Genomic DNA, 24,633 nt, shown 5'->3' on the forward strand with positions numbered 1-24,633 from the left:
CGAAAAGCATCTGCGCCGACAGAAAAAGGTATTTAATATAATTGTTTACGTAGAATAAACTGTTTTCTGTAAAAAAAAATTATAAAAGCTCATTCGGACATCTACGGAATAATTAACCATTTTTTGTGTTAATGAGATGTTCATTGCTCCTCACAGTTTCGCTATACGACTGCGTAGTATGGATAAAATAATGATAATAGACCCTTTCGAGGATTAGTTCTTAATCGAGAGAAAATGATTAATCAAATTCAAAAATTATTATGGAATGGTTTTGTTTGTTTTCGATCGAAATATACAAATTTCTATTGACTTATCAATCGTCTCATATTTAATATCGTGATCACTCTGAAATGCAGCAATCATTTGAGTTAATAAAACTTTCCATAAATAAATAAATTGATCAGAATCCCAGAATCGGGTATTGCAAGTCATATGTGAGTGATGGTAAATTTACATAATGTGTCACGCGCGGAAATTCTGCTGGCATCTGAAGGAATTGTATAACCTTTAAAGGGCACCGATGGTTTTTGAAATTGCAAAAAAGCTATATGTGGTAACTAGGAAAATATTTTTCCGGAATAATAACGGCCTGAACAATGTCTTCAAAAATGACCATTTACTGTGCCTAAAGCGCAGTGTTCATCTAGTGTGTGTTACCCGTAATCACAATATATTGTGTGTTAAACATAGACCCTAACTAAAAGAGAGATCCAGAAACTTAGAGTAGCACAACGTGGTATGGAGAGGTGCATACTGGGCATAACGCAAACAAACAAAAAGAGGGATGAGTGGGTAAGGAAGCAGACAAGAGTTTGCGATGTGATAGAGTTCATTAAAAGCCTCAAATGGAGATGGGCTGGACACATAGCTCGAAGAAGAGATAATCGTTGGACAAATTTTAGTCATCTAGTGGTATTCAAGAGGTTCAAAATGTCCGCAAGGCAGACCTAGAGGCCGCTGGATCAAATGAAATGATAAAGTTCTGCGGAAGTACGTGGCAACGCAACGCACATGACCAAGAGAAGTGGAAGCAGCTTGAAAAGGCCTTCATCCAGCAGTGGATAGATTCAGGCTGACGATGATGATGATGAATAACGGCATAACATAGATTTTTGAGGAAATTTTTCTGAAAAGCTATTTTAATTAGGAAAGCTGGGAACATTGACGATCGTTTTTACGAAGAATACTGAACGATTTTTTTTTCCGAAAAAGCGCTTTATTGAAATTGAAAATGCTGTTCCTATTTATTATACTTTATCATGATACATAATGATAAAAAAAGTTTACCACTCCTGTCCTAGGTCGTAGTGGAAAAAAACTAGATAGGTACATACTTATATAAGTTTTTCGTTTTCAGTGACCGAATATCATAAAATGCCGAGCGTTTTCGCACTGGAAGAGTACGAAGAATGCTTTTTCCCTCCCGATGGACTGTATTGCACCATCATATTCAACATGACCACGGATGAGCCGACAGAACTTTGGTACCAAATACAGGTAACTAATTATAATGAATTAATATGTAGGTGCGTTGCTTACAAGGGCGATTCCATTAGTCTCCATTCCATAAGGGGAGCTCGGTGTGGCAGCTCGACCAGCCACAATTTTACTCTAATAGTAAAAGAAGTCGACTAATGGAATTTTATTTTATAATTACTTTTAGTATGGTTCCTGACAAATAAAAATTACTATTTATCCAATATGGCGAAGGAACGCGTGTTACTTGGCTATCACAAAAGGGGGTCGCGATCACTGCTTCTTAATAATTAAATGCCGAGTGTTGAAAATTCAAGTGCTTTAAATTTATTAACACCAAAAATATATGGAATACCCAAGGCCTGAACAAAAACGATGCATGAGTGCGAGTGAGAAAGTATTCGGCACTCTTATAATCTCTGCGATACGCGCTAGAGTAAGATAAAAGGTCTACATACTTTTAAGTTGGTTTCCAAAAATATCGCCGGTAAATCATGCTGAATCGCTTCACGTAGCGTGTTGTTCGTGTTGCTAAATTTGCTATTTTTTGTGTTAAACATAAAGTCAGTGGTAAATATTTTTAGTTAATTAAGTAGGAAAGGTGGTTCTGCATGTTGTATTAAAATATGGTAGCCGTACTGATAAGCAAGAAGATGGTATTACGTTTCATAGGTAAGTTGATACATGTTCGTGACAATTTATTTGTATATTATTATTTATTTTAATATCAGTGACCTAGTGTTTCTTTAAAATAACTTAAATTATGGTTATATTTACCTAATAGGTTGCATTTTGACCGCTTAAAAATACTATATAACGTAAAAAAACAGAAAATTATATTTTAATTCTGAGCGTCTAGTGCGAGCACTTTGGGCGAGCACTAGCGAAATGGTCTATGGTCTCGAACATTTATAGGCGAATGCGTTCGCTCGCCCACAAACCAAACGCACGGCACGTAGCTTCATTTAGCAATGCAACGGGTGGCGTCTATATGTATCTATAGTCTATGGGAATACCCTTTATTTTATACGGAACCCTGGAAATCCGCGGGGGGGGGGGGGGGGGCGCTAAACACCTTGGCTTGGGGGCCGCTTCAGGATGTGGGGGTCATGATTTGTAACACTCAATGTTGTCATACGGGGGCATCTAACCCGTCAGTCTCTTGGGTCTTCACATTGTCATGTAAAGCAGGCACTGCAATTACTATTAGTTATATACAATTATAATACCTTTTCAATTACCTAATTACTATATATTGCCTTCTCAATAGTACGAGGGTGGGTCAATAAGTCCTTAGAAAAGCCGACAGGTGGCGCGACTAGTACTGTAAGCGGTTTGTTTTCATGCAGCGGCACTACCGATTCAGTATGCTGCGAAGTTTCAATCAGATTGGTCGGGTTGTTGTGTGTTTCTCGTACATTTAAAAAAAAAATTTGCTTGTGGAAAATGGAAAAATGGAAAATGGAGAAAATTGAGTTTAGAGCTGTTATTAAACATTTTAATATAAAAGGGTTAACAGCAAAGGAAATAAAAAATGAGTTGGATTTAGTTCACGGCATATCTGCTCCTTCACTTGCAACTATTTATAACTGGTTAAATGAATTTAAACGTGGTCGTACATCAACAAAGGATGAACCACGCTCAGGACGTCCTGTAGAGGTGACTACACCAGAAATGATCAATAAAATCCACGATATGGTGTTAAGTGACCGAAGATTAAAGTTGAGTGAGATAATTGAGGTTACAGGGATCTCAAAAGGTAGCGTCATTTCTATTTTACATAACAAATTGGGCATGAAAAAAATTTCTGCAAGATGGGTGCCGCGTTTGCTCACAGTGGACAATAAACGCAATAGGGTGGTGGCCTCTAAAGCCCTGTTGTCGCTCATGCAACGCAATCCGGATGAATTTTTTCGTCGCTTTGTGACTGTAGATGAAACATGGATACACCACTATACTCCCGAGACGAAAGAACAGTCAAAGCAGTGGATTGCGAAGGCAAACCATGTCCAAAGAAGTCGAAAACCGTAAAATCAGCTGGTAAAGTTATGGCTACTGTATTTTGGGATGCACGTGAAATTATTTTCGTTGACTATTTGGAAAAAGGAAAAACAATAACAGGGGATTATTATGCATCTTTATTGGACCAGCTAAAAAACGAAATTGAAGAAAAACGGCCTCATTTAAACAGGAAAAAAATCCTCTTTCATCAGGACAGTGCCCGTGTTCACACATGTTTACGATCAATGGCTAAAATTGAAGAATTGAAGTTCGAATTGGTCGACCACCCACCGTATTCGCCAGATTTAGCCCCCGGTGACTTTTTCCTTTTCCCAAACTTAAAAAAATGGCTAAGTGGACAACGGTTTTTTTCAAATGAAGAAGTCATCGATCGGACAAATGCTTATTTTGAGGACCTTCCGAAAACTTATTTTTCTGACGGTTTAAAAAAAATTGAGAAACGTCTAACCAAGTGTATTGAGCTCCAAGGAGATTATGTTGAGAAATAAAAAAAAAATACAAAAATAAAAACTGTTTTAATGCTTTTTTCTAAGGAATTATTGACCCACCCTCGTATATAGTTATTAATACCATTAACATCAGATAATATAATGTAATTGTGATAAATATGAAGAAAGCCCGTGAAATTAATACTTAATCCTTGTAAAACTTGTATGTGAAATAATGATTAATTCAGCAAGCCAAATACCTAATAATTATTTACATTATTATTATGATCACGAAATAAGAGAACTGTAAGTAGATACTTACATAACTATATAATTATATGTAATTTAGGTACAGCAGGTACTTAGAATAGTAAAAAAATCAAATAGTACGCCTAGGTATCTCCTACCCAAATGGCAGGTAACACGAAAACGTTAAATTTTACATTATTATGAAATATATATCTACTATTAAAAGGATTATGACATACATATTGGCGGTAATTATGATTTCTTTGCGGTCATTTATCCCAGTTTTTCTCGTCATTTATATAATGACATCGCGTTAATCCAAGAGTTTGGAAATGGATTTTAAACGATTGTTAAATTACACATTTTTATAATATTCTCATACAGAAAAAATACAATACAGACCAAAAGATCATTTTCTAACGTAGGTATTGGTTAAAGAAAGTCCCATACAATAAATCAATAATTGATCACCTAAATGCAGGACTGTATTTTTATTAGGCAGTGTCATAAATAGGTGAATATTTTTCACAATCTGAATAAGCTGTAGAAATTCTCGCACCACTACTCTATTACGATATGTCAGTTCAGTATTCTTGCAAAGGCCCTCCGAACCGGTCATATAATACAGTGGCGAAGGGTGGAGGTAGGCTGTTAAGATTCGACATTAATAGTGCACAATAAACTTTGTCAGTCATACGTACATATTTGAAGTCATTGAACTAAAAATAAAAATTGCAGACGAACCTTACCATATAAGTTTAGTTTAGGTATGCTATGGGCAATCTGACAAAAATAGTGCACACTTTTTCAGTCATACTTGTTTGTTTTCATTGAATTAAGAATGCATAGATGCACAGATGGTGTTGGCTAGTTTTTTAAAAATCATTAAGCCCTGCCTGAACCAAACCATACTCGATAAAAATATTCTTCTATCTATAAAATATCTAAAATGAAGTATGGTTTAATGACATAATTTTAAATATTTTATACATAAGCGAATATTTTTGACTATTATCTATTATGGCTTGGATTAGGCAGGGTTTAATTAAATTTAAAAAACTTACAAACACCATCTACCTACACGTTGTAGTCTTTATTCAATGAAAACAAAAACTTAGACTGAAAATGTTTAGTGTGCACTATTTATGTCGGATCTTAACAGCCTGCTTCCACTCTTCGCTACTGATAAAATATATACAAATAATAATATATAAAACAGGGAAAATTTCGAACACTTCAGCTTCACAATGTCTGGGAAAATTCTTTACCTTTCTTTTTATGTAACTATTACTTCGATACAAACCTACCCTAGATACCTGCCGTAGAGGTCGAAAGCAGTCTTGTGGATAGAATAGTGATGCGCTGGTATACCTCGTTCAAGATGGAAAGATAGTGTCGAGTTGGATTTAAAGATTTTATGTGTCGAAAACTGAAGGGAAGCAGATGCTAGATCAGTGGTTCTTAACCTTGTTGGAGGTACTGACCCCCACCAGTTTCATATGCGCATTCACCGAATCCTTTTTAATTGGAAAAATAAAATCTGATTTTTTTCAAATTCAAAACATAGGTATATATTTTACTGGTGCACAAAATGAACGGTGCATCAACATCACCGTGTTCAAAGAACAAAACCATTAAAACATAATTTTCACACAAAAACAAAAACATAATAATGAATATTTACTGCAAATCGGTGTGACTTCTGCTGTTGCCTTTCAGAGACCAGTTCAAAAATGCGCGACTTCACCTTGGCAAGTGCCACTCTCATGTCATTTTCGCAACAAAGTCTGTTCCTTTTCTTCGTTTTTATGTCCGGCATCCTCGAAAAGGATTGCTCGCAAAGATATGTTGTAACAAACGGTATGAAAATCTCCAGAGCTTAGCAATAACAGGGTACGTTACCATTTGTTGACACCTAAACGTTGAGAGCGTTGTTGTTCTGAAGAGTTGCTGTTGAACCTGGCTCTGCTGAATTTCAATGATTTCATCGAGGTATTCATCATTGACATCTGTTGTCTCAACACTAAACGTGAACGGCTGTCTAACCCATGCTGGATATTACTCTCTTGTAGGGAAGTATCCGTCGAGAGACTTTGCAAGCTCATATAAGTGCGTAGCAATTGCTTGTTTCAGTTCCGCGGGTACAGAAATGTCTCCGATTCTAGATACATGAGGCGTCTAATTCCAAAAAGCGATAAGTCCACATTTTGTCAAAATTGAGAAAAAAATACGCACGTATTCTTTGTATAATTTTACACAATATGTATTGATCTATAAATTCCAAAACGCGATATAACCCTATGAAAAAAATTTTAAGTTAAAAAAATAAGTCTCGATTTATTACAAAAAGCGCTAAGTCCGTGTTTCATATTATTTAAAGCTTGGTTGATTTTGCGCGTGTTTACGTCAACCAATAAGGGAATGTTCAATATTGAAAAGGGCGTTTCCCATGCTGTAGCATCTAGTAAACTCATGACAGTACCACGTAAATATTTGCCTTATGCGGAATAAATTAAAAAGTGAGGTACAAGTAGCGCTATGTCCAATTTTATTTTGCCTATATTTATTACATTTAACAGTTTATCGGCTAAAATAACGAATTGCCATTATTTGGTTCTAAAATACAACAGAAAAAATAATCTCACGTTAAAACAAATAATTGAAGCTTGAAACATAACTATTTTCCTTTTAATAATTCGTCAAACGATTACTATCCGACTGCCTTTCTACAAGGCATGCTCACTTTTCACTCTCTTGTATCTCGTAGGTCACTTCTGCTCTTGAAACATTTTTGCATGCTATTACGAGCGATGGTTTCTAATCCTGGCGTAATAAAGAATTACAATTTATATGCCCCTGTCAATTACCTACGTGGTCGCAGCCATGATCTATTCTGAGTCAGAACTGTTACCTCGAGTCAAGCCTATCAGGCACGATTAAAATGCGCTCCTGAAGACAGACATTTTCAATGGTATACTTTGCATTTTGTTTCTGAAACTTAATTTTATTGTATAAAATTGTTTTTTTTTTTTAAATTATTATTATTATTATTCTCTCTTGTGTAATGTAAATCTCATGTTGTGAACGTCCTGAATCTTGATTTGTTATGTCCGCAGTGTTTTGTTTTCTTAAATAAATAAATATACACCCTGTTTTCAGAACTTCACGGCCAATACTCTCCGTCACTACCAGCACGACGTCCTGCGGCGAGGAATCTGCGTGACGGCGTCCTGCAACGTCACTGGAGACCAGGCTCGTCTCCTGCGGTATGACCCTGACGCACTCAAGAGGGTTCTCGAGGTGTGCATGTCCGACAAAGTGTATCAGAGGTACGGATTCCGTGGATTCGTTGCTGAAGTGACAAACTGTGTGCACGACGAGAGTTACCCCGATATTGGTTTTTACGATTGGGTTTACGCCGGTATTGTGATTATTATTTTGCTGCTGAATCTGGTGTCATCGATCTATAAAGCTGTCGCAGAGAAGAATGGAGACGTAAAATGTAAGTTTGAGTTATTGTATTCAAAACAACTCATTCATTCTCTTAATCCATTCATTGGATTAATCAACCCAACCCATTCCCTATTCAATCCAGGGCTCGAAATATACCGGAGCGCACCGGAGCACCTTTCCGGTTCATAAAATACCCAAAACTATCGCTCCGTCTCGCAGAACAATTTATTGTCTGAGATAACAAAAAAATCTAACTCACTTATTTTCATAAAATACACATAAAATTAAATTACTATGTTAATATTTTCGTAACATTTTCCATTTCAAGCGCTGATTCAATCCATTCCTTGACAAACCATTCGAACCGCCAACAACTACAATAATATGTACCTACTTAAATACTATCAATCCATTCATTATCAATTCTTAAATCAACTCAATAATAAATTTATTTGATTATTGAATGAATTGATTATAAATATGACATGCCTAATACTAATATAAACTCCGTATAAACTAAATTAAATTTAGTAATCATTCAAGAAAGTGTCACTAAATGTGAGAATCGTAGTAGGTATCATAATTTATATACTGTCTAAATATGTTTGTAAGAATTTTAATGGATGAAATTTAACATTATTAATATGTATCTTTTTTTTTCCGACCATGTCCGATCCTAATAGGATCATATGGGCCTGCACAGAGTAGAGGTTTGTATTAACAGATTTTGTTTTTTACGAGAAATGGATGTCAGCCACTTGCTCAACCTATAAGGTCCATACCCTGACTCACACACAAATTGAAAAACAATATGTGTACTTGCCAGACCCAGGATTCGAACCTGAGACCCACGGCGTGATAGTCCAACGCTCAAGCCGCGCGACCACCGTGGGTGTGTATACTAATATGTATCTACTGTAAAATAAATATACGTATATACTTCCCAATAATTTAAAATAACTGTAATGTTTTCCTGTCAGGATATTGTGTCAGGTTTTCTTACAAGTCAGTTTAAAAAAAATACTAGGTAGGTACTTTAACAATGTTTGAGACTTTCACGGCTGTTTTCTTAACGTAATAGATTCTTGGGTTTCCACCACGTGTACTTATTCCTTCTTTCCTCAACGTTTCGGGCTCGTTGCAGAGGGCATTATCAAGAGATACTACTTTAACAAGTTGACTGCTTTACTACTTTAACTGTGACTACTTTAACAGTGAGTTATATTAGTTATTAGTTCACAGAACAGTTGTTAATTTGATAAAGAACAGTTGACATTAATTTACATATTATTATATTTCAAAATATGACACCCTCTAAGCCACGGCGCCCCAAGTAGATGCCCGTCTCGCCATTCCCACATGTCAGCACCGATTACTAGGTCACTTAAAATAAAATTGCATAATATACGCATATAAATTATTGACAACTCGACGCAGATGTGGCATAATAATCAAGCTAATTATTGCTCGTAAAAATTATGTATTGTAATTTAGATTGTTTGCAATTGCAATAATATAATATGTTTAATGATGCATGTTGTGCTAGGTACCCACTTGTTGACAATTACTCACGTAAATAGTAATTAAATCGTACAAATTTAATAAGCACTTTGTATATAGCAATAATTGCAATGAGTAGGTACTTACCTAAGTTTATGTACCTTGCGGTTTGATACCTGGAAGACAAGATCAAGATCACCGTCGACTAATTATTCTATTATTGTTATCTATTCTATTTGTCATGCCATGAGACTATTTGTCACATTAGGTACAAAGAGTTATCTCAGCGTTTTTTAAACTAAGTTGCATATACCACCGAGTGCCGCATCTATCCTTGAAGCGGCCCTGAACGCATGTCAAAGGTTCCGAAAATGTAAATTATTAAAATGTTAGTCTAATTAAAAAAAAAAAATATTTAAGAAAAGTAATATTCTTCTATAATATACCTAGACCTAGACAGAGCTTAAATATTTATGAAACTGAAGCAAAAAAAGGACCACTGGTCCACATATGAAGTTAGCTAGAAGTGATTTTAGTTTGCAGAGAACTTCAAACTACTGCAATGTCATTACGAATCAAAGACAATACGACACGATGAGTAGATAATCAGCCAATAATACTAGGCATATTTATTGAAAAATCATGTAAAATTTGTATAAAAGCGTTTATAGGTGCACTTGAATAAATAATCATATTGAACATAAAAAATGTCCACCATTGCGTATGTATGAAAATCAAAATAGCAACAGCGATCTTAAGGGGGGACATGCTCAGCATACATAAAAATGGAGCTTTTATGCTATTTTCAAAGCATGATCCTGGACATTCCTTAAACGTTGTAGATAATCTTTTTACATAATTTTGAAGCCTTATTATCCTTTATATTTATTTTAAACATTTTATGACTGCATAAAGTATTTTTATTACATAAAATAGTATTCTCTTAAACCTCTCGCTCTAATGTTTTAGAATATAGTCATATTTTAGTACGTCCATGTGAAGTGGTGTTAAGATTTTTTACATTTATTAATGTGTTGGTAAAGTGTTGGTAAATTTTTAATAAAGAATAATTTAATTACCTAAACTTTTTCAGTAAAGTTGACGAAGGCTTGTGAAAAAAATATATTAGAAGCAAACTGAAATTCCTGAATTCTTATATGTCATGCCCGGAATTGTAAACTTGCCTACTTCAATATCAAAATTAAAAGTTCAGGATTTATATCAGTCAATAAAAAAATAATTACCGGAGCAAATATATTATAGTCTTATCTTCACTCACTATTTCTGCTTTGAAGAGAAAAGTTGATTAGGTATATGACGATTTTGACATGTGTATTTACGAGGAATGCCACTCGCGAAAGGGTTTAGCGAGACGTGTAGAAGAGATAGAATGATTTTTTTCTAGATGATTTTATGGATACCTCCAGCGCCATCTTTAGCTGAGTCGGCAATGATACCTCGCATTTATTTATCGAGGTTTCTTTAAGACGGTAGTCCAGTGAAACGGCAAATAATTTTCAACTATAAGTGCGACGAAATTTCGGACTGGCTGGCAATCGGAGAGCGAAAGTCGAGCTGTGAACACGTCATTTTTTTTTGTGATGGCGACGGGGGAATTAATTCTTAAATCGTGTAAAGATGACTAAAAAACGTTACCCATTTACTTGAAAAAGAAAACATGTCAATGAATTTATTATTATTATTAGTAATAGAACAATAAACATACCATTAAATGGACGCATGTTGACTTTTTATGACAAATTATGTTTCGTTCTGCACGCGTCAATTACACAATGTTCGCGTCGCGTAGTCACGATCGTTTTAGACCGTGCCCCAGCTGAAGTATAGCCTTAATGACTTTGACACGCAAACTATTCTATTTGAAGTGTTTATCTTAGCGAGAAAAAAATATTTCTTAATTCAGCAGTAGCACTTGACTTTTTTATACCTATATATTATATTATGTGTACCTCTTTTAATATATATGACAGTACTTATAATATCTACGAATGTACTGTTGCAAAAAGTTTGAGGAATCCTGCCTTATTCAGTTTCCACGGATTGAATTTATTCTAAATGCATTACCTTCAAAATTCTAGTTAGGGCATAAGTATGTAAATTTATTTATAAAATGCGCATGTATTAATAAACCGTAGAATCGTTCATGTTTTATGTTTTAAAACACTTGACGAATGCGAAGACATTGAGAAAGGTCTTCGGCAACATAATATGTGAGATAATAATAAATTATAGAGAAGAAAGAATTACTGCACTGAATGCTTTACATTTACAATCTCCATCAGCAGACCAGTGGTTGACCAGCGGTCCAAACATACACTTTTCTAGGTATTGCTAATGAAAACTCCTTAGTTTTTATTACCCATTCATTATTGATTTTAAGGAACACCCTATAAGTAAGCATAAAGTCTGTTTGGAGGCCGAAATAAAAAAATAAAAAAAATGTATTGAAATCTAATAGAAAGCTTTGTAGCAAAATATTACATACAGAAGCTCATTATTGTTTGTAGAAATAGACACTTATGAAGCCGTAAATATTATTTTTGCAACGTTTTTCTTAGCTCGTATTCTTATTTGTCCGGTGGTTCTTTGTCCGGTACAAATCTTGCAATCGATTTTTAACTAACTTCCCGACTAGCTAGACATTTGAAACTTTTATAATATATCAGAACACGATGCCAATGCATTTTTTTAAAAATACTTTTAGCCATATTTAAGTAGAATTGAAATCATTTTCAGTTAATTCTGTTTTGTATGAAAAGTTATTTCGATACCATTATTGGTTGCTAGGGGTCTGGGGTCCTAGCAACTAAATTATTAATATATATTTGTGCGTTACTATGGAAATCAATATGACATGTCAAGTACAATTTTTTTTTGATCGTTTAAGCTAGTCAAGTCAAGTTTATATGGTTCAATAGAAAATTTAAAAACGTTGTATATAAAAAGTTCTTTTTATCTTGTAATTATTTTAATATGTGTTCTATAAGTTTCATATTAAGTATATTAATGCAATTATTAGAAATATTTATTTTTTACTTATTCCACAATATATTAATATAAACCTAAAACCGCTGTCATGAATTATTGTGTGATAATAATTGATACTAATTGCCGAGCTGCTACGCGTCAGGCTATCATGGGTACCGGGTTCAAATCCCATGTCTGGCAAAAGATTCACACCAATGTGTATTTGGACCCAGAATATGGACCTAATAGTTTGAGCAAGTGACTAAAATCTATTTCCCGTAAAAACAAAAATCTGTTCAATTCACGTAAGATTATAGAACCAATTTAAAAAATGTTTAAATATTTTTTTAATGATCCTTGGACCGGAATGCAATTTAAATTTTTCCACGAGTTGGTATTTCGAGGATTTCACGAGCCGGAACTGCTTTCCCGTTGATGTCAATCACTCTGATAGTACACACCCATTCCTGTTAATTCGGCAAGATAATAATACTAAATGTGATATCAGTTTGACTAAAAATACATTGATCCAATCACAGCGATATAAATCAATCATTTGATTATATAAATTACTTGTTTTGCAGCGTTGAATCCATGGTTCATATCCTTCTCGGCGCCGATGAACTGGCGAAAGCTGATGAAGAAGGAAGACGGTAACAGAGACGAAAGGTTGAGAACCCTTTCAGGGATTCAAGGAATGCGCTTTTTAACCATGGTTGCTGTCATATTCTCACACATCATCCTCACCTTTAATATGGGACATATACGAAACACGGAATATATTGAGAGAGTAAGAATCGTTGTTACGTTTTAATTCATATAGTTTGTATCTATATAATTATGTACATCATTATATTGCGCATGTTAGTAGGACTCAGTTCAATTAAACCCGAAATAAGGCATGGGCTTTAGGACCAACAGCACATTCTTACATTATTTCTGGTGGCGCTTTTTGCAGTGGACTGTATAATTTTGAAGGTGATGTAGATTCCAGATCTAGGGGTGAGGGCGATTTAACAGAATGCCAGACACTGACCTTTATGATGATTTATGATGGCTCCATGGTCTGGTTGCACTGTCACTCGAGCGGTATTGTTTGTTTTCGTTACCCGGTGCACGGCACTTGACGGTACCGGGTACACTGTGTATGGATGATATATGGTTGATGAATGATGATTGTATGATTGATGAGGATAGGTAAGTCTGTAGGATTGAATTAATCAATGACTGTGGTTTAGCGTTAACTGGCACACACACCCAGTGACGTCCCTAGACAAAATGCCGCCCCTGGGCAGGGTCAAAATGCCACCCCATTATACAGTATTTTTTTATTATCCTTTCATGACTTCAATATCTAAGAAATACATTATTAACAAAATATATAAGTACCACAAAATTTAATTTAAATGTCATCTCTACTTCAATAGACAATATTGCGAGTCAACGGTTTCAAATACATTTAAAAATACACCTGACAACTTTCAAAACTCACGAATGACTGGCAAAAATATTTGGATTAATTAATTAGGTACCTAAGTATGTACCTACCTATAATTCAAATATTATTCGCAAATCTGCATGTGTCATTGCTGGCCATCAATGAGTGATGTCTAAAGACAATGGAAGTAAACTAGACATCGCGAACCTGACGAAAAAAATACAGTCCTGTTAAGCCGTTTATGCTAATTAATATGTAAATTTTGTTTCCAACCAGTGAGCTGAATTTTTTAATGGAAAGATATTTCCGTTATTACTAAGTTTAGGTACCTATTCCTATATTATATATTTATTGATTCTCCTCGATTTTCCGCCCTTCGAGTAACTGCCGCCCCCTCACGATACTCAATGTGCCTACCCCCACGGGACGTCACTGCATACATCCAGTGTCTTGAACTAACTCTTGCATCACTCTGCATCTGCTACAAATGTGGACACGGCATTACGCGCTCGGCGATTTTGGAGTAACTGCCTGTTGTTTGCAATTACGGTCTTCTTTGACCCATAATTGCTCATCGTCTGGTCTTGTAACAATACCAAATAAGGGGATTTGAGTAGGGGGGGGATTAAGGATGAATGCGACCACAATTTGGCTCAACCAATTTCGTTTAATTTTTCCTTTTGTTATCTTTTGCATTTGAAGAATAAGCATTAACTAGCACTACAATTGAAATTTGCAGCGTCGTGTCCCGACCTGAATATAGCTAGTCTTGGCTTTGAGCGCCCGTGCAAAAGTAAGAATACCTACCTACAATATTAAAGTAGTATCTAATTAAAGCCTATTTATTTTATGACAGACATTTGACCAGCCCCTGATGCTGCTGTTACTAAACGGAAACATTGTCATCCAATCATTCTTCTGCATCTCGAGCTTCCTGATGGCTTACAACTTCTTCATTTACATAGAGAAACACAAAAAGTTCAATCCTTGGATATATCCATTGGCAGTCATTCAACGTTGGGTCAGGTAAATGATTTTATTATTATTTCAAAACCAAACCGAAGACACAGTAAACGACAACCGGAAAAGCAGACCATTTGTTAAGCTAGAGAAAAAATACTGTGATGCACAAAGAGACAGTCTAATCTCTTTGGTCATGCAGGTAAAAGAGCCGCGCTTAAAACTGTTTCTTATTTCTCTAAGGTTGTACCTACCTACCAGTAGCAAAGGGTGAAGGTGGGCGGTTAAGATCCGCCATAAACAGTACACATTCAACTTTGTTAGTCATTCGTATTTGTTTTTATTGAACTAAGACAACACTTATTTACGGTGTTGGTTAGTTTTTAAAAATCAATTAAACCCTGCCTAAACCAAGCCATAATAGTTTTGGTATACTTGGGCGATACGACAAAATTGTGTACACCTATTCATTCATACTTATTTGTTTTCATTGGATTAAGAACACATATTATTACACATATTGTTGGTTCATTTTTTTTAATTCATTAATCCCTAAGTCAAACCAAACTATAAAATATACTAAAGACTACTAAAAAATATTTTTCTATATTCTATAAAATATCCAAAGTTGTGTATGCTATAATTGGATAATTTTAAATATTTTATGGATAGATTAGTAGTTTTTTTACTATTATCTATTATGGCTTGGTTTTTGCAGGGTTTAATTGAATTTAAAAACTAACCAACACTATCTGTGAATTGTAGACTTATTTCAATGAAAACAGATATCTATGTACGTATGACTGACAAAGCGAAGTGTGCACTATTTATGTGCGAATCTTAACAGCCTGCCTCCACCCTTCGTCGCTGTTACCTACCCACGTGTTTTCGGGGAAACACGTGAACGTTCGGCAATATGTTATTATAGGCTTAAAGTGGGTGAGGTTACCTAGGTAAATAAGTTTGTTTTTTTTTTCATTTCTTAAAACCCTCCGCTCACCCATGGAAGCAGATGATTACTGTGTCTACAAATGCTCGAGCGCCAGAACTGCATTACTCGAGTATTACATTCATTCCTCATTCCTGAAAAAAACCTTGTAATACCTATACTAAAATGTTCGATATTGTTTTCATATTATATATTATATTATAAATAATGACTCGAAACCATGTTAAGCCTGATCATTAAACAGAATTTGACTGATAGATTGACCCCAGCAAATGTGGTGGTGGTGTTCTTTGTGGCCACATGGGCAGAACGGCTGGGAAGCGGTCCTCTGTGGTACGATCTCGTCGGAATTGAGGCTGATTCCTGCCGCAGGCTCTGGTGGACAAATCTCTTCTATATCAACAACATCGCGGGGGAGGGCTTGAAATGTTTTGCACAGGCATGGCAAGTAATTTTATTTTGTTTTTATAAATTAAAGTACACATGGGTATAAAAAACATTTTATACCTATTTAAGCGAGGTCAGAATGTATTATAAAAAAGTTTAATAGAATCTAATAAAAATATAAGTGAACTTACATAGTGAAAGAAAGTTTCTATAGAAATAAATTTATTTAAAATACAGAAAGAAAATTTCACCAATTTTCAGTCAACTCTTTAAATTAGGTAAGTATCTTAAAAATATTGTCTTTGTAATGGTTTTTTATATTACATTATACCCCAGTGACCATTTTCGAATATAGATATTATGATTTTGTGTCAAATAACTAATATCTAAATAACACATTGCGATGTGTGACTGGAAATCACAAAATCCGTGCTCAAGTGGAAAATCTACATAGCAAAATATAGATCTGTTCTAACTTTTAGAGTATCGTAGTGGTTCTCATGTGGATGCAAGCGGCCACGAACACCATTTTCAATATTTAATTTAATAATTAACTGGGCTAACGTTAAATATGCGTTATAAGAAATGAGTCATGGCCAAGTACTTAAAAACCAATTTAATAATACCACGGTTGAAAAAGTTATGCATTGACCAAGAATCATGTCAATTCAAAGAATTGGCAACAATTGCTTTTTATTAATATTGTCGATACTACTGTATACTGTGAAAGATCATTCAGTGTAAAGCACTTCATAAAAAACAAATATCGAAACCAGTTGACAGATGTAAACTTAAAAGCAGCCATGCGGCTCGCATTGGAAAAAAGGAGTATTGATGAATTTCCATTTGCATTATTTTTAGATAAATAGATATGTTCTAAAATGTTCAAATGTCTTTTATTAAAAGGACTTGTCTATAAATAAATCGATCCATATCTTTAGTACACAAAATTTAGCTTTATTTTTTTTAATCACAACAAAAGTGAAATTTGGTGCGGCCACCAGACGTTTCCATAGAAATGTCAATGTCAATTGTGCGGCCACAGTTAAATTTCACGTGAGAACCACTGTTTTAGAGCATACCTACCTAAGAAAAAAATCAGTCAGTCGCAATGGTAATTTTATATAGGTAACGTTGAGGTTGGAATAAATATTTTTTAATATATTTATAATTATTATTATGCATTCATTTCTTTTTTATTTTCAGGTATTTGGCTGTGGACTCTCAACTGTTTTGTATGGCAATGGTGGTGATGATGATAATCTGGAAGTTTCCAAAGTCCACCCGTCCGTTGTTTGCAATTACACTAATCTGTGCAATCATCCTTCCCGGGGTACTGACTTACCTCAATGGTTACTTTCCGATTCAAAGATCATCGCCTGAGTAAGTAGAAACAAAACTACTCTATTCATTTTATTATTCAATTGCTTGTGTTTTCACTGTTTATTTGGTGCTAATTAATTAGGTTTATAACGTGGGCAATGAATGTCGTGGGTTCCAGGTTTGAAACCTGGGTCTGGGAAAAAATCACATGTTGTTTTTCAGTGTGTGTTTGAACCCAGAGTGATCCTAATAGGTTGAGCAAGTGGCTAACATACATTTCTCGTAAAAAGTAAAAACTAAACTCTGTTAATACAACCTCCACTTTGTGGAGGCCTATATGATCTGGTAAAAGTAAAAAAAAGTCGTAATAACTTATAAAAGTAGGCACACATTGTGAGCTTTTTAAAATATGAGTACCGAAATATACAGTTTACTTACTGACTTTCTTAAAGATAATAATTTTAAAAACCTTTATTGTACCTATGAATAAAGTAGGTTTAAAAGTCAGTAACTGTTTTGAATTCCTATAAATAACTAAAAATATTAACAGCAGTAAAATATTAATATGACAAAACTGTAAACGTAATTGCTCTCCACTAATTACGATTTTCCCATTAAAAATTCACACTTTCTCAACTTGACAAAGTTATATAGGTATTTAGAATTATATCAACTATTCCTTTTTCACAATAGAAAACTTGCTCTCTACCCCTACCATTGAGTACCTATTCACATCAGTGGCAAAGTGTTGAGGTAGGCTGTTAAGATCTACCATAAATAGTGCACATTAAACTTTATCAGTCATACGTATTTGTTTTCATGAAATAAGACTATAATTTACAGATGGTGTTGATTAGTTTTTGAAATTCAATTAAACCCTGCGAAACCAAGCCATAATAGATACTAGAAAAAAAAATACTCGTCTATCTATAAAATATCTAAAATTATGCAATTAAATCATACATAACTTTGGATATTTTATAGATAGAATAATATTTTTTATCTGTTATAGTTTGGTTAGGCAGGGCTTAATTAAAATGAACTAACAATATGTGTAATATGTATTCTTCATCCAACGAAAACAAATTAGTATGAATGAAAACGCGTGCACAATTTTGTCGTATCGCCCAAAATATACCAAAACTATTATTGTTTGGTTAGGTAGGGTTTCATTGATTTTTAAAAACTAGCCAACACCATATTACGTACATTGTAGTCTTAGTTCAATAAAAACAAATACGTATAACTAATATAGTTTAATCTGCATTTTTTATGGGGGATTTTAACAGCCCACCTCCACCCTTCGTTACTGATTCACCCTACACACATTCAATTGTAAATTTCGGTAGTCATACCTACTTGAAAAGCGTACCATGTGCAAAACAATATTTATATGATGTATTGAATCATAAGTGGTAACAAAGTTTATAAAAAAAGTAAATTAGAATATTATTTTGAAAAACCTCCGGGTGAGTGCTAAACTTTTTTTCAGCTACACGTTCATCTATCTAGTTTAATATTATATATCATAAGGTTTTATTCAATGTTTTTGGATCTGGTAGGTGCTGAATTTTTCAAACGAACCTTGACTCAGAATTTCAGAATCTAAAAAGAAACTTCACCAATCTGTTATACTTAATACTTTGTTTCAGAGTGATCCGGAAATCCTACAATGGTGATCCAACGTTTACTTATATATACGCCGCTTGGCAAGGCAACGCAAGTGCTTATGTCATAGGAATGATTGCAGCGTACATTCAATACACCATGGATCAAAACAATTTTAAACTGTCAGAACAAAAGGTTAGAAAAATATATTTTTTAACAAGACATTGGTATTAAAACCACTTTTTGTTAAAGCAATACCCTGTATTAGTCCCAGAGTGCTGACTAAATTCAACATTCGTCGTAAAAAAAATACATCCAATGTAATTGGAGAAAAAAGATACCCAGTTGAAAAACGAAGATTAGTAGACAAATAATTCAATGTTGGTAATAATAATGATATAATATAGCTTAATAATATATATTAAGTCAATGGAGTATTTCGTAGAGTTTTAGAATAGTCATTCAGAAGTTAGCCATGTGGTCAGTGAGTCAACTGAAAAAATGTGTAAAATATTATGATTGTGGACATTGTGGTAAAGTGCTTGAAAGTATAATTAATATGTTATTATGACTAATTTCATTTATCCAATAAAAATTAAAACTACCATTTCCATCCCAAAATAGAGCATATCGTCGCTGTTCAGGCAGAATAAAAGTTACCATATGCAAAAACATTGCTTTGAAATATCACTCTTTGACAGCTTGATTGTGTATGAAAAAATAGCTTCTTTTGTGGAAATGCATAACTTACTACAATGTTGCCATTTTGAAAATATTTACTATAATAAATTCTAAATTTTAATATGCAGGTATATTAAGAAAATGGCTATTGTCTTTATATCAGCCATCAATATGTACATTATTATGTATTGATTGTTAGCCAATTGTGCATACCATTGAGTTCATGTCGTGGATACAAACGAAGATACATATGCTTAACTTTTGTTTCAGTGGTTTAGAGTGTGGAGTTACTTTGTCATCCCGGCTGGCCTAGCAGTGATTTTCTCGGCTCGTCCATTTTATTTGGAAGGCTACGAGTACGATCCAATCATCGCAGGAATTTATGCTTCCCTGCATAAGCCACTCTTCACATTCGTGATTGCCTGCATGACAGTTTTATTGGCCAGCAATTGCGGAGGTTAGTAATTAATTTATTATTTTATCATGGTTGCATATACAATTTTTTTTTCATTATATATTTAGAACCAGGCTTATAAAATAAATAAGCTACTGATACACCCCTGTTACAGGCGGGCTTCTCCCGGTGTAAAATAATCATTTAGTAGCTCAAGTCGAAACGTAACCCTGACCTCTAGAAACGGCTTCATAAAACATCTAATCTGATTCCTTGCTCAACCACGTAAGTATTTTTTAATCATAAGTAAAGGCCTTCGTCCGGTGTGTGAAAATCGCATATTGGGCGGAGGTGTAATTAAGATAAATTTAATTTAATTTAAAAAGTATAAATGATGATGGATGAAAGCGATAATTTTAAGACTAAATATAAGTATTCAAATATAATAAATTTTGCCGCGCATTGTGCGTGAAATCCTCGCGCGCCGGCGCCAGGGTCAGGCTCGTGATTCGCCGAATCAAAGATCATGCGATCAAGATTTGGCCAATCACTAGTCCCTTTTACTAATGGCGTGGGTACGCGAAGTTTAAAAAAATAAGAAAATTAGTAAGTGTCCCCTTTCCGACATATACGGACCTGCGTAACTAATTGTAAAAACCTAAACATGTAAAGAAAGTGTAAAATATAAGCTAATACCATGTTACACGAGACAGACGTGGTTTTATTTAATTCCACCCTCAAATATATCGTACTTTTTTTTTTTGTGAATCCGGGGTTCGATGGACACCTGAGCTAGCCGCTGGAACCCCGGGGATCTCACTACCACACTTTTATTCCTGAGAGAATGACCAATCAACAATCCCAGTAATCGTAGTATTAATAGAGTTCCTAGTTTTACACCCACAATGGGCGTCGTGGGTCCCAGGTTCGAATCCTGGGTCTGGCAGGTATACACATTGTTTTTCAATTTGTGTATGAGCCAGAGTATGGACCTAATAGGTTGAGCAAGTGGCTGACATTCATTTCTCGTAAAAAAAAAAACGAAATCTGTTAATACAAACCTTCATTCTGTTGAGGCCCATATGATCCTATTAAGATCGGACATGGTCGAGGAGTTTTATAATTGATTTTAGTTTATATTTGGATTTGACAGGTTTTATACAAGTATGCCTCGAATGGAGTCCTTTTCAAGTGGTTGGAAAGTTGACATATTGCGCCCTGCTGGTGCATCCAGTTGTACAACGTAGTTTGATCGGCTTGACAAGAAACCCATTCGAATTGATGGATTTCTATGTGGTAAGAGACAATTAACAATGTACCTATTTATAACTAAATACCTATCTCTTTAAATGTAAGATATTCCATTAAAAATTTACATTTCAGTATTAAAGATTAATACCTACTATATAATATATAGTTTTATGAAATAATAATAATATTTTTTTATTAATATTAATTATTCTTCGTATTACCTGCCATCTTTTGTATAATTCACTAAGTAGGTATATCATAAAAAACGTAGGCGATACGTATATTATAATTTGCTCTGCACAGTCTAATATAGTATATTTAGGGATCGCAATACCGGTATTTCAAAATTGGTATTCAATTATTTATCGATACCGTTTATGTTTTTAGAAAATGAATTTAATGTTATCTTTTCATTACTTACTACTGAGTATATAGTATATTAAATTTAGTGTGTAAGATTAATGCTGCCTAAACGCAAATATATTGACTGAAAATAACAAAAGTCAAATAATAATAAAACAAAATCACTCAAATATATTATGTACCTACATAAATATAGAACTATCGCGATGAATTAACATATTTCGAAAAAGAAAACACTCATGGCAAATATTTCCAATTATTCTATTTGAGAGAGATTTTCCTGAACCTAGACTTATATCATTTGTAAAAATTCTGGCAGTTATAAAATAATAATATGATCAATATATTATATTTATGAAGGTCAACATAATAAATATAGGTAGGTACTGTAGGTTGCTATAAAATAGATTTAATGGCTATATTTATTGATAGATTGAATACCGGTATTCAATAAGAAATACCGGTATTGAAATATTCATTCGGTACCTATTGCAATTCCTAACTATATTACATCTGTACCTCCAGTCAGTGTGTCCCAAATAGGTGCCTAAATTAACAAATCTTACATGGCCATTTCACCTATTGAGTCAATCCATAAGAGAAACCTGAAATTCTGAAAACTGTACCGAAGTAGCTACATTATCATAACGAGCTTGACATTCTTGTGTTTCTTCTTTTTGGACTTAAGCTTTCAGCACATCTATTCTATACACAAGACTGCTATCGGCAGGTATCCAGGGTAGTTTTTCATATGTTTGTATCAAAGTATTATAAATTGTTAGAATAAGTTAGCCGTCTAAACAGTCAAAACTGTCTATCTCGCTCTAAAATTTAGCACAGCCAAGAGAGGTGCTGTTAAAACATAGCACTTATTGTAACAATTACAACTAACTTCCTTTTTTATTTTGTTTTTTTAATTTTTTTTATTTTGAAAAGTATCCATCTGTACATGTCTTCAAACCCAACTCTAATATATTGCAAGCGGGCTTAGAAAAGTGAATCCAAATAATATTATGCAATCTCGGTATAGAGCTATGACTAATATGATAGAAATATGATATGAAAAAAAAACCTTGGAAGTTGACAAAAGGAGTAGGTAACAAATTAATTATCGGCTATCGAAAAAAAGTGTGGCCTTTTAAACATCGTAATCAGGGAACAGACCTAACGAGTGTGAAGAAACAGGCAACCGATCTCGAGTGTGAATATGGATAAACTTAAATATGTGTAAAGAATACGCTTGTCGTTCATTCTGACAACTGCTCTCATTTTATGCACTGACGCTCATTCAATATTGGTGTATTTGAAGGTTGCAGCATACACTATTGCACGTCTATAACATGTGGTTCATTTTCGTAGGACGCTCAAACATTCAAAACCCTACGTCAAAATGTTGTGAATTGGGGAATAGCCTATTGGAATTCTATTTATTAGTCTGTTCTGTGATCATTATTTATGTATCATAATATATCCAATTTATTATTTCCATTTCAGGTATCAATGTTCGCAGCAAGTATTAGCATTACATATTTTGTGTGTCTTCCGATCTGCGTTTTGGTGGAAATGCCATTTTACAATGTCCAGAAGCTGATATTCCAATTGGGAAGAAAGGAAAAGGTTGAAGAAAACAAAACACCGAGGAACGGCATTGCCACATTGAGTATGCCACAAGAACCCTGCATTGATATCCCATTGAAGACTGAAAGTATCTCTAGATTATGAATGAAATCAATTGACTTGAATGAATTTTATGAAAATTTGTATTGCTAGCATGCTTTTCATACTTTTGTCTGATTTTTGCTCAAAACTGATATCCAATAAAAGTGTGATAATTCGTAATTCGATTTTAGACAATTTAATTGAGAGGTGGCTACAGTACAACGTTAGTTATCTGGAATAATTAAAACTAGCAGTGATCTGTATAATGTACTGGACCATATAGGGAAATGTTTAATACTACTACATAAAAATCTTTGGAAATAAACCTTGAAACAAGTGGAATTTGAATATACACCCGTTCACTTGCCGTATCCAACTTATTAGTAAGCTACAGTGCGACTTTTATATCAAGTTTTCTATGTCACAGCACCAATACTATTACGTCACGTGTTGACTTATCATAGTAAATACCCTCTGGCACTATCGAGAATAATAAAATAAAAAAGTGGAATATGTACAAAAAATTTTTTGTATTTTATTAAATTAATCAATAATACTATGCAGTTCCACCATGTATTGACAGTTAACACAATAAAAGAATTAATTAACAGCTTTATTTTCTGTTTCTTCTCTTCACAATACTTATATATTCAAAATAATGCTATTCTCAAAAGATTTAGGCATTTTAATGTTAAAAAAACTCCATGCGATATCTAACACACACTGAATTAGGCTAGGATAATGTAGTTAGTAGCGGGGGAACTAATTTCGGGATCGTATCATACTGACCCAAGTATATTTCTTGTGGATATTACGATAACTGAGAATGTTTTCAAATTCCTTTTCCAGATGGTCGGTGACTGTAATTTATATTGAATCATGGTAATAATCATTACCATATACTTTGATTCATACATGGCGTGTTGATTTGTTACCTTGCAAATAATTTATTATTTACTTATTTATTTTTTATTCATGACAGAGCATATATATATTGATTTTTCAATTTCATTTGTAAGATATTCATAATCCTCTTTTCCTTGTCAACTGGCATAATATAACATCGCTATAGGATTGGTTTGTTGAAATCAACCTTTCAATGCAAAATGATTTTTTGTATCTAAATGGACCAGAACCATCCTTTTCTTTAAATTGCTGTAAAAATAACAATTTAAATACATCCCATGTTTTTATATATAGGATATTGAAATTTGTTTTTCGTCTCCTGAACATTTGACATTTGGTCTATTCAACAAACCAATCCTACAGCGACGATAAGTCAGTTCTGTAAAAAAAGTAATAATAAATGAACATAAAAGTTGCTTTTAGGCTGGATGACATTTATATAAATGTATGGATCTGGCGTTTGTCTGAGGTAGGAGCGGATTTATTTAAATATTAATATTAACACTTATTTAATATTACATGGTGTAATTGTACTAAATCACTTAAATGTTATTTATTTACTTGTATATGTGCTGTAAAAACAATTACTTACCATTTT

The 24,633-nt window shown here is 33.9% G+C and overlaps 2 protein-coding genes across 2 annotated transcripts in view; one reads left to right on the plus strand and one right to left on the minus strand.

The window, feature by feature from the left end:
- The window catches only part of LOC147074236 (uncharacterized), a 626,724-nt gene that overhangs the window by 399,321 nt on the left and 202,770 nt on the right, over positions 1–24,633 (minus strand). The window lies entirely within an intron of this gene.
- LOC147074247 (nose resistant to fluoxetine protein 6-like) lies at positions 1,375–23,192 on the plus strand. The gene is made up of 10 exons (XM_085943935.1): positions 1,375–1,497; positions 7,335–7,677; positions 12,701–12,906; positions 14,411–14,580; positions 15,722–15,907; positions 17,057–17,233; positions 18,826–18,976; positions 19,733–19,919; positions 21,010–21,152; positions 22,965–23,192. Exons 1-10 carry the CDS (start codon positions 1,375–1,377, stop codon positions 23,190–23,192), a joined length of 1,914 nt encoding a protein of 637 aa, XP_085800061.1.

This window comes from Rhyacophila brunnea, unplaced genomic scaffold, assembly GCF_057557595.1.
Source record: "Rhyacophila brunnea isolate RB1 unplaced genomic scaffold, BYU_Rbru_1.0 scaffold_16, whole genome shotgun sequence".
Lineage (NCBI taxonomy): Eukaryota > Metazoa > Arthropoda > Insecta > Trichoptera > Rhyacophilidae > Rhyacophila > Rhyacophila brunnea.

What these genes read in the sequence shown, in the direction of transcription:
- LOC147074247 (XM_085943935.1), top strand. Translation starts at nt 1,375, where the DNA reads ATGCCGAGCGTTTTCGCACTGGAAGAGTACGAAGAATGCTTTTTCCCT. An exon ending in GTCATTCAACGTTGGGTCAG is followed by an intron (nt 14,581 to 15,721) that starts GTAAATGATTTT and finishes TTTGACTGATAG; the next exon opens with ATTGACCCCAGCAAATGTGG. An exon ending in AAATGTTTTGCACAGGCATG is followed by an intron (nt 15,908 to 17,056) that starts GCAAGTAATTTT and finishes TTTTATTTTCAG; the next exon opens with GTATTTGGCTGTGGACTCTC.